Source organism: Volvox carteri (genome assembly GCF_000143455.1).
Source record: "Volvox carteri f. nagariensis unplaced genomic scaffold VOLCAscaffold_11, whole genome shotgun sequence".
NCBI lineage: Eukaryota > Viridiplantae > Chlorophyta > Chlorophyceae > Chlamydomonadales > Volvocaceae > Volvox > Volvox carteri.
Genome location: NW_003307554.1, coordinates 2,078,239 through 2,093,256, shown reverse-complemented (window position 1 = coordinate 2,093,256; position 15,018 = coordinate 2,078,239). Strand labels below are relative to the sequence as shown.

Genomic DNA, 15,018 nt, shown 5'->3' with positions numbered 1-15,018 from the left:
ATTTCAGCCAGCAACAGCCTCAAGAGCTGCTGCACAACCACCGGGAATGTCTTCAGTTGGGCACGTGTAGTTTTGGTCCGCGGGGTCGAGCAGCGTACGCATTGCGCACAGAAACCAAGGTGCAGCGTCTCTGTAACATCGCTAACATATCCGGTACGCGGTGGCAGGCTTGCCGAGCACGAAATGAAGGGGGGGGTCGCATCTCACCATTCAACTAAGCATGCATGTGCTCGGTTGAATGCTCGGTAGCGTGCGAGTTTACCCCTATCAGGATGTTTGTTTGCATATCCCTCCAAGCGAGAGGGCTTGGACCTATGCTGATGTTCGTTCCAAAAAGTGAACTGAGGACTGATGCTACGGTGAAAGGTATGCACGTAAATTCGCCCGTGCGCCAATCTCACATTCCAATATGCCACTGCACTTTCCTCTCCAGCCTGGCCACATTCTCTTCCTCGCAAACGTACTTGGGCACCTTACAATCCAACACCATACGTGCTTTGGAAACGCAGGCAGCTGCTTCACAAGGACCCCCCTATTTCTTTATTTTAATGATGACTTGGTACAAGGAAAGCCTTACGGCTAATGAACATTCTTGTCACGATCTACGTAATTACATTGTAGTTTACATTGTAGTTTAATATAGTTAAACTATATTAAACTACATTCGCCTTACGGCAAATGATATTCCTTAGCTACCGCTTCCCCGAAGGGGACGCAATTTTAGCGTGGTATATAATATTAATACCACGCTTTTAATAGAAGCTTGAATTTATAAATTAAACTATTTTAGAAAAAATATTTTACGGAGAAATTAAAACTTTTAAAAAAATTAAAATATGACAGCAATCTTAGAACGTCGTGAAAATTCTAGCCTATGGGCTCGTTTTTGTGAGTGGATCACTTCAACTGAGAACCGCCTTTACATCGGTTGGTTCGGTGTAATCATGATCCCATGTCTTCTTACTGCAACATCAGTATTTATCATCGCTTTCATCGCTGCTCCGCCAGTAGACATCGATGGTATTCGTGAACCAGTTTCAGGTTCTCTTCTTTATGGTAACAACATCATCACAGGTGCTGTTGTTCCAACTTCTAACGCTATCGGCCTGCATTTCTACCCAATTTGGGAAGCTGCTTCTCTAGATGAGTGGTTGATGTTGATGTTGTTACAGGGTGGTTAAGCTTCACCAGTGGCCTCCTTCCCGAGGCAATTCCCTGCTCTCCCCTGCTAGAGGGGCACCCTAAGCCCTTCACCCCATCCGACTTCAGAGTGTACTCTTTGAGTTTGGCAACTCACCACCAGCATCCAACCAAATCTAGCGGATCAACGGCGCGTCAACTTAGTTCCTGGTCAGCTCGCGAGTTGATTTTATCACGTCCTACACCGTCCACAAGATGGGGGGCCACCTCCCATTTCATCACCTCTCAATCACCCCGAGAGGTCGGCAGGCGGATTTGAAACCGGACGCGCCGGGACGCGACGGGAGCAGAAGCCAGGCCTTAACCTCTGCCAGCCGCCTGCCTATTGTTGAGTGGTTATACAACGGTGGTCCTTACCAGCTTATCGTTTGCCACTTCCTTCTAGGTGTATACTAAGAAGATGAACCCCTTCGTTTTCTTCCCCAAAGGGGAACCCCTTCTTCCCCTATATATATTACCTAGACTGGCTGGTGCAGCTCGCATGAACCTTTATGATGAATGGTGGACGAACGAAGCATATGGCCGGTCATTTTTCCAACACCATTGCCTATAGCGCAACGAACAACTCTGCCTTGCTTGCGCGTTGTGTGCATGTCTCGCTGTCCCCTGAACCGCTTTCATGCAACCCTTACCGCTACATTCTGTACCCGTCGACGATGTATCGATTGAACCCTTTTCCGGCCTCATGCACGTGCTTGTTGTGCCCGTTGCCGCCATTCCGCCCTCTTTTATCAGGACATTTTCGGGCTCTTGATGCCGCGCTGCGCGGCTAGGTTCGGCGCCCGGCTTCACGTACTCGACCCACGATTGTTCCAGTCGGGCTGCTTCCCCCGCTGCGGCTGCGCCTTTAACGACAGCGACGTGACGCCCGAGCGCATGGGAGCTGCCGTAGATGGTGTGGCCCCAGTCAGGGATCATCTGTGCGATCCTGCAGAGTGGGGTTCCTGGTTTATGAGGCACTATGCCTGCTCCGGAAGCATCGAGAGAAAAGCCTACTTCATGAAGCAGTTCGAGAATGGGCTTCAGGATGGCAGCCTCGCAGACATTACGAAGACGTGGATAGATGACAAGGAGAAGGAGCAGGCGAAGGAGCAGGAGAAGGCGAAGGAGCAGGGGAAGGAGAAGGAGATTCAAAAGAATGCTAAGTGAGGCGTGCAGTAGTGGATAGGTCCTGGAGGGAGAGGCTGTGGGGACTGTGTGCGGCGTTGTGGGTTTGGAGAAGGTGGATTAACTTGTTGGCACATTAATCATTGTAGGATATTGAGGATTGGTGTGTTTTATCATATAATGATCTGCGGCCAGGCAGGCCCTGATTGGCGTCTCGCGCCGCTGATAGGTGTGTATGGTGGCAGATGGCATCAGAAAGACCATGCCGATATCAAGGTGTGGTGAGTCTGAGGTTCTTGCAGTAGCACATCTGGAGTCTTTTGACTTCAAATGATGTGCTGCGCGTTTGCCGCGTCTGACCCCAGGGCGCGAGTCAATCAGTCGATGGTAATTGTAGCTCGGGAATGGATATATCATTCCACGCCAACTTGTGTGGAATAGACATGTAGGCTTCACTATGGATGACAGGAGTGCAGAGGAAGCCTGAATCATCTGTCAGGGTTTTGGCCGTACCCATCAGGTCTGTGTGGGGAAGGGCTGCCGCAGGAAAGAAATCAGGCATTCGAGGTCTATACATTCGAGAACGAGAGAACTGTCCACCTGTTTTTCGTGAGATGCCACGAGTGCGTTCGTGTGAATGGATTTTTACTATCCGCCGGATAGCCGGACTGGCGCTCCTGTGCGCCTTTTCTTTCATGGGATTGTGTCACGGAAAAGATTTTTACCATTCATGGTTATTACAGTGATCAGTTTTTCCTCTTCATTATGCATAATGCCGGGTTTTTAAGTTGTCTCTTAGGGCTTTATTGGTGCCTTGTTTTACGGTATGGCCTGTGCTGGACAAGCATGCAAGCTCGCCCAATTCTTTCCAAGTCATGTTAGGATAGCCGATTTCCTCAAAAGGTTGCATGGGCAAATTGAAATTTCCTGCGGCAGGTGCAGATGTTCTCGAAAACGCCTATTGCTCGCGACGGAAGAGTCTCGGCTGCTAAGGCCTTTTGTAAACAGTCGGCCTCGCCAGCACTTTCAAATTCGCTATGGGACTCCATCAAGCTATTTGGCTGTGCCAACCGGCCTCCATCCAACGCCGGGCGCGGGCTCCTGCTTACACTCCTGCGCGACGGATTCCCCTCTACTGCAGTTCCAGCAGCACAGCTCAGCGGCTGTCTCTGGGAATACGAATGGCAGCGTGCATACGGACAATGTGGAGTGCGTGGTCATAGGCGCAGGTATGCCCCCAGCTGGCATACTCCCTATCGGACACCTACAGCCCCCTCAGTATCCCCTTCTTTGGCCCTTCTCCTTTCTTTCACTCGCTCAATGGTGTCCTCTGACCCGCTTTGGCGCTACGGCTATGGCCTCTGCGCTGCACGCCGATGATGTTCCTCCAATTGGCGACACGCCTGTCTGTCCGCCTGTCTTGCTGGCTGGTTGGCGGTTCGCGGGCGGCGGCATCGGTTCAGGGGTCATCGGTCTAGCAATTGCTCGTGCACTGGCGCGGCGTGGTCGTGAGGTGGTGGTAGTGGAGGCCGCAGGGGCCATCGGCACGGAGACCAGCTCCCGGCACAGCGAGGGTGCGTGCTAGGGTGCTCAGAGGGACAGGGACCTCCAGACGCCGGGGTTTGTGTTTTCTCATATGCAGTTTACTCTTTGGACCGGCTGGTGTTGGGGGCGGGATGGACTTGGCTGCGGCTGGGTCATTGGACGAGCTGTCCGTCCTGGGTGATTGTGAAGCACTGCCACGATGTCGCGGCAAGGGCACATCCCCGGGGCCGCCCATTGGCGGTCTGCCGGGTGATCCTTCAGTGCACGGCTCACACGCATCACAGGCTTACAGGCCACATCATCCAATCAAAAGCCCATGTAAGAGCCTGCTAGGCTATCTAATAACCAAGTCCAACATGGACGAAAAACAAAGATCTACGTGTCCAGAATTAAAAGATCTACATGATGATATAAGTCTCGTTTCGCGCTTTTGAGTTCTGAGCTGATTACGCTTCGGTTTTAGGTGCACGGCTTACATGAATCAGGCTTACAGCACCCTCCTCACAAATCCTCCACATGTGCTGTCCCACACGTGTATCCAACCGCCTACATTATGCCTTATCGAATTCTGGATTATTTACTCAACTGGTCTCTCCTCTTGACTCCGCCCTCTCCAAAGTTGCGCATCTATTGTCCTGGGAGAGCGCAATGCGCGCAAAGGGAAATCGTAATTAGATCGTCTCTGTTCCTTCGGGGGGTGGAGAGGAGAAGACACGGGGCAAGCTGCCATTAACATGGTGGTTAGGGGAACGGTGGAGTAACATCTATTGAAGGATTGAACCCACTAATGTTGAAAATTTTGGGGAACAGCTATGCGGGGCGAACCCTTTCATCCATTCCTCCATCCTTGTTACTCGCCCGCCTTGATTCTCTTCATTTTCATTCCGGTGTTCCGTCATTTTTTCACCACCGGCACAGTCATCCACGCGGGCATCTACTACCCTCACGGCAGCCTCAAAGCGCGCATGTGTGTGGAGGGCAAGGCACGACTGTACGACTTCTGCCGTACGCACAACGTGCCGTACAAGAACATCACCAAGCTGATCGTTGCCACCACAAAAGAGTGAGCGGCGGCTTTTGTTTGCCGTGGAGGGAGCTGCGCATGTGCTGTTATTTCACTCGCTAAACACACTCTCATATCTCATGCGTCGAATTTGTTGCAAATTCGACGCATGAGATATGAGAGTGTGTCTGAAGGAGGCGAGATGAAAGGGGGCCGTTACAAGGAGGAGACGGCAAAGGGATATCAAAGTTATGTCGAGAATATACTGCTCATTAGCCGACAATCGCCACCCTGCCTGCTGCGCTGTTGCCATCTCTGCTGCTGCTGCTCCTGCTGCTGCTCCTGTCCTGTTAACGGTGCGGTAGGCAGCTGCCGGAGCTGGTTTCCTTCCAGGCTACTGCTGCGCGCCACGGAGTACCCGACTTACAGCCCCTTAGCGGTGCGGAGGCCCGGGGCCTGGAACCCGCACTGGCGTGCCAAGGGGCGCTGTTGTCCCCCTCCACCGGCATCCTGGACAGTCACACGTAGGTCGCATGGCACGAGTTGGCCCCATGGCGCGGTGGGCACCCACGATTTGATTTTTGCTGCAACCTCGATTCCCGAGTGCGGACCCCGGGGGCCGAGACGGTCATGAGCAAGCCAGAGCGCGACGACTGAAGACGCCAGGCTCAGGGACTTGTTAAAGTTAAAAACCACCCTGGCCACAAAACAACTGGACCGCTGTGGGGTTCTTGTCCTTTGCTGAATGCACGTCCTCGACATGTGCGGGTCAAGGGTTTTCTGCAGAGACTCCGTTTACAAGACGGAGGAGGGGAGGGGCACACACTGACAAAGAACAACAACAAGAAACGGCCCCGAAACAAACAGCCGCGAAAATGCCCGTCCACTGCTGCCTGCACGGCCCCCAGCGCGACGATAACCTCCGAAAGGTGCAAGCACGCACAGAAAGAAGCACGTATCCGCCTTGCCCAAGCCTGAACTACCCTGCTCCAGGACCAATGACGCTCGTCCGTTGTATATCGCAGAAAATCTCGGATTTCCTGGCAAGCTCGCATAAACGTATCGTTATCGTCTTAAGTTAAGAGTCTCGACTTTAAAACCCGAACAAGCATGGCAACCCGTCAGATACACAACATCCAATACCCTACACAACGCAACACCACGTGGCACCACGTAGCGCGCAAACCCGGCACACGCCTCCTCTCCCCCCCGCTCCCGGTCCAGTTACATGGCGGCGCTGCTAGCGGACGCTGAATCGCACGGAGCTGTCCTGGCGCTCAACACACGAGTGGTGGGGGGTTGGCTGGAGCAGACCCCGCACACAACCGCACCCAGCACACCCCCATCACCGCCCTCTACCACCACTGCCACTGCCGCTGGCACCACCGCTGCCCCGATGGCGGCACCTGCCACCGCCGCGCCCGTGCCCGTGCCGTATAAAATCCTGGAGATGCACAGCCTGCCGTCTGCTGGCGCCGAAGGCGGTGGCGCCGGCTGGGGGCCTTTTTCCGCCAGCAGCTCCAGCGCTAGCGCTAGCGCTAGCAGCAGCAGCAGCAGCAGTAGTAGCAGTAGTCCTTCCCGGGGGGTGGTGGCGGCGGCGGCGGGCCGTGTCCCCGTTGAGATTAGCCGGTTGCGGGCACGCTGGGTGGTGAATGCGGCGGGTCTGCATGCTATGCGGGTGGCAGCTAGCATCGCTGGACTGCCCCGGAGTTCCATCCCTCAGCTACATCTGGCCAAGGTTGGGGGAAGGGCCTGTCGTCCTGGGAGCTTCTGAGGGGTGCTGCAGGGGGAGTGTGGATTTCGAGTGAAAAGGGCTGAGCATGAATCTTAGTTGCACGAGTGAATGTCTATTTCATTGGGACCAAGCGGAGAGGCACTTAGCGGTGTGGGATGTGGCGAAGGTCAGAGAGAAAGGGTGTTGGCGGGTGATGGTGTTTGGGGGAGCCACGCGAGACGTCGCACCATCAAGGGGGGAGCTGGGGTACATAGACCGGCGTGGTTCCCAACCCCCCCTTGTAGGCTTGGTGTCCTGGCTCCACTCCCACACGCCCCCGAACCTCACCGCTACAAGGGGGCCCCTCCCTCCCCCCCCCCCCACACACACACGGCTTTCCGCCCTGAACCCCTCGCCACCGCTCACGCAGGGTAACTACTTTTCGCTGTCGGTCCGCGCTCCCTTCAGCCGCCTCATCTACCCCATGCCGGAGCGCGGCCTGGCGGGGCTCGGCACGCACCTCACTTTGGACATGGCTGGCGGGGTGCGGTTCGGTCCGGACGTGGAGTGGCTGCCGGGACCGGGAATCGAACCGGGGTCGCCGGTGGTGGTGGATTACAGGGTGAGGGCATTAGCGGGGCAAAGTTTTGTGGAAGGATTTGCTCTAACGCTCTGGACGCTTTTGATTTGGTAGGCTGGGGGGAAGTGTTGGAGCGGGGGTTTAGGAGGCTTGTTTTGAGCGCACGTGTGGATCCATGTGAAGATGTTGATGGCATGGCGATAGGTAAGCCTGGAACTGGGCCGTGAACGAGAGAGAGGAGGAGAGGGGCGCAATTTTGGGGTCCTGCCTGATTACGGAAGAGCTTCAGCTTACCATAGCAGCTATGCGTCCGATGCCCTAGACGGCTGGGAGGAGGGGTAGGAACGGGGTTTTGCACGTGAGCGCGTGAGGGGTACAGTCGCCAGCATGAGGGGCACCCGAAAGCAATGATCGCTTTCATCACGACTGCATGTAGAAATACCAATGAATGAATGGATGGATGGATGAATGCCGCAAGGTGTTGGCCACCAGGATCATTTATTAGCAAGGTGTGCAGTCGTTTGTATTATTCATTTCACGCCTGTTTTGTGGCCCCGTAATTTACCACTTACGCCGTCCGGTCTATTTTTTGCGTTGCTTGCTTTTTCAGGTGGACCCTGGACGAGCGCAGTCCTTCTATCCGGCCATTCGACGTTACTACCCCGCCCTGCCAGACGGCGCACTGCAGCCCGCGTACAGCGGTGTACGGCCGAAACTGTCGGGGCCTGGCGAGCCGCCTGCGGATTTCTTGGTGCAGGGCGCTCGTGAGGGGCATGGTGTGCGAGGTTGGGTCAACCTGTATGGCATAGAGTCGCCGGGGCTGACTTCGTCCTTGGCGCTTGCGGAGTATCTATGCGATATGCTGGAAAGGTCTTAGCAAGATTGAGGGCCAAGGGTGTTAGCTAGGAGTGAGGGGACCGGGGAGATTCGGTTGGTTGGACGGCCACATTTCAAGGGACACGGTTTGCTGTGGGGTTGGTGAGGGTCCGCGGATGGCCGCGAGGACATGACCCTGTTAATCGAAAAACCCTAATCTTGAATGCTTCTCAAGTGTCTGTAATTGAGACGAGAGCGTTTTTCAGTTAGGATCGCAGTGGTACTCGCAATTAAAAGACATCACGTTAGTTGGAACAATTGTTCAGCCTACGTACAGTAAAGGCCTTATGCAAATGAGCGATGCTCATCGATGCTTCTATCTTTGCTTGTGATTGAACACCGAAGAACACTCCGTCATAGTCCTTGCGAAGAGTCCGTGTGAACTGCTTTCCCGCTGGAGTCGCTGGCCTTGGGTACGTTGCTTGCAACATGACTCCATCGCCTGCATCGTGGCTTCCTGCTTCGTTGAGGTTTTGCCACCTGGTCATTCTTTCATGTGCAAGTCGTTTCTAAACTGAGCTAAAGCCCCTGTTCTTGGCCGAAGATTGCGCTGACAACACGGTCTCAAGAAAGCAGCCAGAGGTCTAGATTTTACACAGATTCTTCCATAAACCCTTGCGCTTGTCGTCGTGGCACGTGATCAGTACACATTTATGTCATCGGCGATGGCTGCCATACTGCGATGCAGGCTGGAGCACCGGCGCTGAAGAAGGCCCATCAGGAAACATGGCGCGCGTGCGCTGTGTGTAGCTCGTGCTCACGGGAGCGTCTGCATAGAGCAGCGCGCTAGCAGTTCGCGTCACCTCGCAGTGCCGGCTGCACCTGCCGGTTCCCTGGCCCGCCTGCCGGCCCGTCTCGTCGTCCTCTTCGACCTGATGTTGCCAGCTCCCGGAACCCTTCATACGCCCTCCATGGGCTGCGGTGGCGCTGCTTGCGCCTCCACCCGGCTGGCATGTGCTGCGGGCCCCGCATCCACACCGCGTGCCCCACGGCAGATCACCACGCCAGCGCCCTGCGCAGCCGCGCCTGTTTCCCCCTCACAGCACTCCCAGCATAGCCTCCTCCAGAGCTCCTGTCTAGACTACGCGCCCGGGAAATGTATCCCAGGCCTGACCACAATTGGCAGCTGCGGGTCCCGTCTGCGGACCTCAGTCCGTGCAGCTGCGGTGAGGCATTTTGTCGACGCTGCGGCATTCCCCGCCTCTTGGTCCCCTACGCTCTCGTTGACCTCTACGAGTCACGAAGACCTCGAGGCAGACAGCGCAGCCCCGTGGGGAGCGCACCTCGCATTCCGTGGTCTGGCGCCGCGCCGCAACTGTAGACATAATAGCGGTACTGGCGGTGGCCATGCCAGCAGCCAGGGACTGTGGGCGCGGCGATGCGGTGCTGCTGTGTGTGCGGCGTCTACGTCAGCTGCTGCGTCTGCGTCTGCCGTGTCGCCACTGACCGCGGCGGCGGCGGCGGTAGCGCCACTGTCGTCCCTTGGGTGCCGCTACCGCCAGCTCTGCACGCAGGTCAACGCGGCCGGATCGGGGTCAGCGCAATCGGGCCAGGCGTCGAAGAAGAAGCCGCAGAAGCAGCCACAGCAACAGCAACAGCAGGCGCAAAAGCAGCCTGCAGCGGCGGGCTCAGGGGCTGTGGCCGATGCGCCTGCCGCCCCCGCGCTGCCTCCGCCGCCGCAGCCAGCCAGCGCAGCCCGCTATTCCCCGCTCCACTACAACATTGAAGATTTCTGCACCAAGGTCGTCCCAACAGAGGGCGAGAAGCGGCAGCGTATGGAGGTCATCGACGCGTGAGTCCGCGGTGCGCGTCCGCGAAATCACATTGGTCCCTTCCCATCTCCTGGCGGAGGCGTATCCCCCCCCCAGCGACAGGGTCGACCACACGTGCGGTCGTAGCATGGCCGGGGGACATGCTTGCGCGGACATTTCCCATAGTACCTTTTTACTGTAAGCGTCCTTCCTGGTGTCGCATTCCCCGCCGGCCCGACCCCCAGCCCCACTGCGCCCTCGCCCTCGCAGCATTCGCGCCGGTGTGCGCAAGGTCTGGCCCAACTCCCGGCAGGTGGAGCTTCAGGTGTTTGGCAGCTTTGCGAATGGGCTGTCCACTTGGAGCAGCGATTTGGATCTGGTGGTTACCGGAGTGATGGAGCCGGATAGGGTGTCGGGAGGTGAGGGGCTCGTAAGGGTTGTGGGGATAGCGAAGGGGACGAACGTGGGACGTGGGAACAAGTGGGTCCTGGATTTGGACGGGAAGAGACGGGAAGACGTGTCAGGTGCGACGGGCCGGGCAGGGCGAGAGGACCCGGATAGCGCGGGAACCACGATGTATGTGGACCAGGGCTTGGGGAAGGGGGCTCAGGAGGCGGCTGCGGCTTGTTGGGGAAAGCGAAGACCGTTAGAGGAAAGCGGGGGAGGCGCAGAACTAGGTACTTAAGTGCGCTGGAACGGCTGATTAAGTTTGCTGGATAGGGACATTTCCGCGTAACGGAAATGAATCTTTTCATGAACCCGTGAGATGGTGTGGCAAAATACGTGCATATCTGGGCTCTCGATCCTTTCCGAGTCCTCTGTAGTGTTCTCCGAATCATCCCTCCCCGTGTGTTGCGAGCCTCCTCCTGCGACCCCCTGACTGCTCTCAGGATACGAACTCGCGGACCGTGCCAAGATCACAGCCCGGCTGCGAAAGATTGCTGACGCGCTCAATCGCGCCAAAAATATTGACATCCTCCGTCAGCAGCTCATACCTCGCGCCAGAATACCTATTCTCAAGGTAAGGAGCGGATTGGGGGGCCGCTCCTAAGGCCACCATGATTCGCACAGCTTGCACCTTTTCCCCTTGTTGCGACTCGCGACGGCCTTGCGTTTCTATGGTGCTTGTGTCCGTGCTTGTGTCTATCCTCATGCTGCGAACCCTGCATCCCTGCGGCGGCATGTGCATGTGGTATGAGCGGCCACCTCCCGCACATGGCACCGCCTAGCTGTCTTACGGCCTTGTTCTGCCGTCCGCCTTTCCGCGGTGCGGCTGCCCGCTTTCCTCCTCCCTGCCCCACAGTTGTGGACCAAGAGCCGCGTGTGTGTGGATGTGAGTGTCAGTGACGACAGCGGTCCGCGGGCGGCGCGGTACATGGTGCAGCAATGCAGGGCCTTCCCGCCGGTGAAGCCGCTGGTGGGTGGGGGTGATAGTGAGAGTGAGGGCGGTAGGATAGGTGGCTAGGTGATCAGCCGGGGAGGGGCTTGTAGGTGGCGGGTGGGGCTGGAGGCCCTGCTGGGTGACTGGGTTGGGTGCTGGCGAGCTGGGCGGGCGTGGGCTGGGCAGCTGCAGGTGGGCCCGGGTGCCGAGGGGTAGGGGGCTAGGGGGGCGTGTGGGAGAAGCGAAGGTGCGGAAAGGGAACAATTTTCCCTTTCTCTCTGGGATTCAGGCGCTTCCAAAAGTTGTTATAGGTGTTCTGGCCACGTGGCCTGTGCTCAGCTCAGCTCATGTCATGATGTGATGTTATGTGATGCAGCGCGCGACGTTTACTCGTGTTGTCCGTCCGATTCGGCAGGTTCTGGTGGTGAAGACGTACTTGAAGGCCTGCCGTCTGAACGAGGTCAACACCGGCGGGCTGTCCAGCTACAGCCTCACCAACATGGTCATTGCACACCTGCAGGAGGAACTCAAGGTGCGAAGAGGGGCTGTGCGGGGATATGCCCTTGCGCCAACCGGTGTGCATATGGATGGATGAATAGATGGATGGTGCGTGTGTGGCTGTGGTGTCGTGTACATAGATGCATGGAGGCATGTGAGCGCATGCGGCTGCACAAGCTGTGCGCGCGCTCTCTGTTGAATATAGCTGCAATATAACTCAGCACGTGATCCTCTTTTACCTCCATCATTGCCGCCGCGGCTGCCGCCGCCGCCGCCGCCTTTCCCCCGTTTTCCCACCGCGCAGTCCGGTCATGATATCAGCGACCTGGGCGAGACGCTCTACACCTTCCTTTTGCGCTACGGGGAGGAGCACGACTACGGCGCACAGGCGGTAAATCCAGACGGATTTACCCCTGTTCATACGCCCATTGCCTCTCCCTATGCCATCCTGCGCACGGATTGTCTTTATTCCTTGCATGCTTAATTCCGATTCCCCCGGCCTCCCCCACTCCTCCGGGCTTCCTGGTTAGCTGGCGCAGCGCTGCACCGACTCCGTGACATGTCGGGGTGCTGTCGGGTGCTGGTCCTGCGCGCAGGTGTCTGTGGGTAGCGGCGGCATCGTGCCCAAGATGTCCCTGGGCTATGCCATGGAGTCCGCCCGCCAGGCCGCTGTCTCCATGAGCTCGTATGATGGCGCCGTGAGCTGGAATGAGCGGCTGTTTGTGGACTGCCCGCTCACAGGTGGGTCGGTGAGCATGTTGGAAGTAGCATGTTGGAGTAGTAGTAGTAGTAGTAGTAGGAGGAGGAGGAGGTGGTGGTGGAGGAGGAGGAGGAGGTCTCCCTAAGTCGGATTATAGCGAGTAATTGAGCCCGCATGCTGATAGACCTTTCATTCTACTGTATGTAGTCTATGCACATCTTGATTGTTGTTGTCATTAAGGAGGAGGTCGGCTCACGAAGCGCATGTGCATCCTTCCCTTTTCAGACCAAAAAACGCCCCGCGCGCCACTGCCTCCTGTCTGTGCCCTTTTGCTGCGTGCGTGCATGCGTGCGTGTGCTGCGCCCTCGACATTGTGGCAGGTCGCGATGTGAGCAACGGCACCTACCGCATCGACCTGGTGAAGGGCGCCTTCCAGCAGGCTGCTCGCCGCCTGGAGGCCATGGCGCAGGGCCGGCGAATCACCGATACATCCATCAACTATCTGCAGGTGCGAAAACGCACCTTGTTGGCTAGTAGGACCTGGTGGTGGGACCTGGTGCATATGTGGAACCGCGTAAACCGGTATTGGGGACCGGGGACCAGGACCCACTGGTCTTTCCGTTCGTTCCTGTGGTATGGAATTGTAACGGGGTGGTGGCGACTTGGCTAGGTGGCTCTTAGCGTCCCCTTCCCCGGAAGTCCAGACTTCTGAAGCTCTGAAGGCTGTGTCCCGGCATGTAACTCCTCCCCCCTTTCCCGCTTTCTCATTCGTGGTTCGCATGTAACTCCCCCTTTTCCCCCAGGCTTTGTTTGACGTCAGCCGTGTGTTGAAGCGCTCGTACCCTGACCCGCAAGAGCCGTACGAGGACGAGTACCTCAAAGTCATCGGGCGCAATGGAGACGAGGAGGTGGGCTGTGTGGGGGGAAGGATAGGGCTTGAGAGTGAGGGGCCAGGTCGGTGGAGTACAGTAGGGGACCGTGTTTCGCCCCGGTGCGGCGCGAACAGTAGGGCAAGGCAGGGTGGACGACGTGGGATTGCTTTCCGTCGTAGCTGCTAACCCCCCTTGAGACCCTTCTGATCTCCGGTTTTACATTTTTTGGGGCACACGGTTGCCCACCCACGACAATAAGGCTGACTAGGCGCGCGACCTTCCTCCTGCTCCGTCGCCAACCCTGTCCCTCCCGACCCCGGCTCACGCCCCTCCCCCCCCTGTTGCCGGTTGACACAACCGCTCTCAGGAGCGCGAGGAGCTCGCCGTGGGTGGCGGCACCGACACAGACGTGGACGGGGATCGGTACGGCAATGAGGACGGCGATGACCTGGACGGGGATTACCTGGAACGCAGTCCCACCACTGCCGGAGCACAACACAGGCGGTGAATAGCCGGGTGTACGTATGTATGTGCGTATCGTGGTAGGGAACGTCGCCTACGTCACGGTACATTTGCGCGCGGGAAGAGGCCAAGGAGGCCAAGGCAGCAGGTGGAGTGCGTTAAGGACGTGCGACCCGTAAAGGGGACAGACAAGGAAAGTAGCTGGAAGCTGTGAGCGCTAACATTACGTCGGGGCAGGCCCACGGCAGGAGGCGGACTGGGAGCAGAAGTGTAGGGGCGTAACAGGCAGCAACGGCAGGAGCAGGGACGAAAGCAGTGGCGATGGAAGGAGGAACGGGACCCCGGGCTTCCAGTCGTCTCTCTACACAGGGCTGAGAGGTCAAAGTTGATCCCAGATTTCCTGTGCTCTTTGGCTTTTCTTGAATTGGGCCTGGGCCTGGGACTGTCGGCCTGCGTATCGCGATACAGCGAGCGGGGTAGACTGCAAGAATGGAGAAAACTGGCATCACGGCTTGCAGGGGGCTGCGATTCGGCAGCGCAGTGGTCCTGCACATCCGTGGGAACCTGTGTAATTGCGGTGCGGGTGGGATACAGCTCCCCGGTTTGCTTGTATGGGTTGGCAGCCTGTCCGCAAGAGTTGCCGTGGGGACACATTAGGAGAGCGCACATGGTGGACATGGCTAGGAGGCGCCTGCAGCTTGGTGGCGATGGTGGTGTGTGGTGTGGTGGTCAGTTTCAGAATTACCATCACTGAGGTTGTGGTCAGTTTATTAATGAACGCGTGGTGCAGAATGAGGCTGGGCGGCTGGATTGACGCCGCGTCTTCCATCCTGGTTTTTCTACTTCGTTGCAGTTGAGGACAGTTCGTAGCGAGGGTGCATTTGTAAGTGTGTCACGGGGGGCCGCCGCCGGTGGCTGCAGCTGATGCTGCGATCAAGTTCTAGGGTAAAGGCAGCAAGAGTGCAGGACAGCGGGGAAGGAGTTTGTGTTGCTGCAAAAGTATCGCTTGCGTTCTTGAGTTCTGACGTAGGCCCAATTTTGAACAACGGGTGAGTTACCGCCGACAGGTAACCCACCATACGTGAGGCGCATCCCTTAAGCGTTCCATAAACCCTGGTTTGGGGCTGCAGCCCCTACAATGGCTGATGTTCAGGATCCAGGGAGTCAAAACAATTGGTATATCACTGTGTATTGCAAATGAGCAGGTTGCGCGGGCAGATTCTGAAATATACGATGCAGTGCCGTGCGGAAAGGCTATGCCGCTGGCTAGGTTCCAGTGGTTTGATGTTGCCGTCTGTTGCTGTGGCTTGTCAGCAGACGCGTGAAGCC

At 57.2% G+C, this 15,018-nt stretch overlaps 1 protein-coding gene across 1 annotated transcript in view; it reads left to right on the top strand.

The window, feature by feature from the left end:
• The window catches only part of VOLCADRAFT_104084 (uncharacterized protein), a gene marked incomplete at its 3' end in the record, with an annotated part of 13,922 nt that extends 187 nt beyond the window's left edge, over positions 1-13,735 (top strand). The window contains exons 2-22 of the mRNA XM_002948849.1: positions 1-153; positions 1,936-2,345; positions 2,537-2,588; positions 3,449-3,881; positions 4,771-4,915; positions 5,221-5,379; positions 6,080-6,146; positions 7,000-7,191; positions 7,760-7,913; positions 8,714-8,760; positions 9,069-9,191; positions 9,540-9,817; positions 10,047-10,195; positions 10,667-10,797; positions 11,080-11,193; positions 11,573-11,689; positions 11,960-12,046; positions 12,252-12,396; positions 12,736-12,863; positions 13,159-13,263; positions 13,595-13,735. Coding sequence (XP_002948895.1) covers positions 1,954-2,345; positions 2,537-2,588; positions 3,449-3,881; positions 4,771-4,915; positions 5,221-5,379; positions 6,080-6,146; positions 7,000-7,191; positions 7,760-7,913; positions 8,714-8,760; positions 9,069-9,191; positions 9,540-9,817; positions 10,047-10,195; positions 10,667-10,797; positions 11,080-11,193; positions 11,573-11,689; positions 11,960-12,046; positions 12,252-12,396; positions 12,736-12,863; positions 13,159-13,263; positions 13,595-13,735 — 3,159 coding nt within the window. The 5' untranslated portion in view covers positions 1-153; positions 1,936-1,953. The remainder of the gene's footprint in view (positions 154-1,935; positions 2,346-2,536; positions 2,589-3,448; positions 3,882-4,770; positions 4,916-5,220; positions 5,380-6,079; positions 6,147-6,999; positions 7,192-7,759; positions 7,914-8,713; positions 8,761-9,068; positions 9,192-9,539; positions 9,818-10,046; positions 10,196-10,666; positions 10,798-11,079; positions 11,194-11,572; positions 11,690-11,959; positions 12,047-12,251; positions 12,397-12,735; positions 12,864-13,158; positions 13,264-13,594) is intronic.
• Between the last annotated feature and the right edge of the window lie 1,283 nt (positions 13,736-15,018).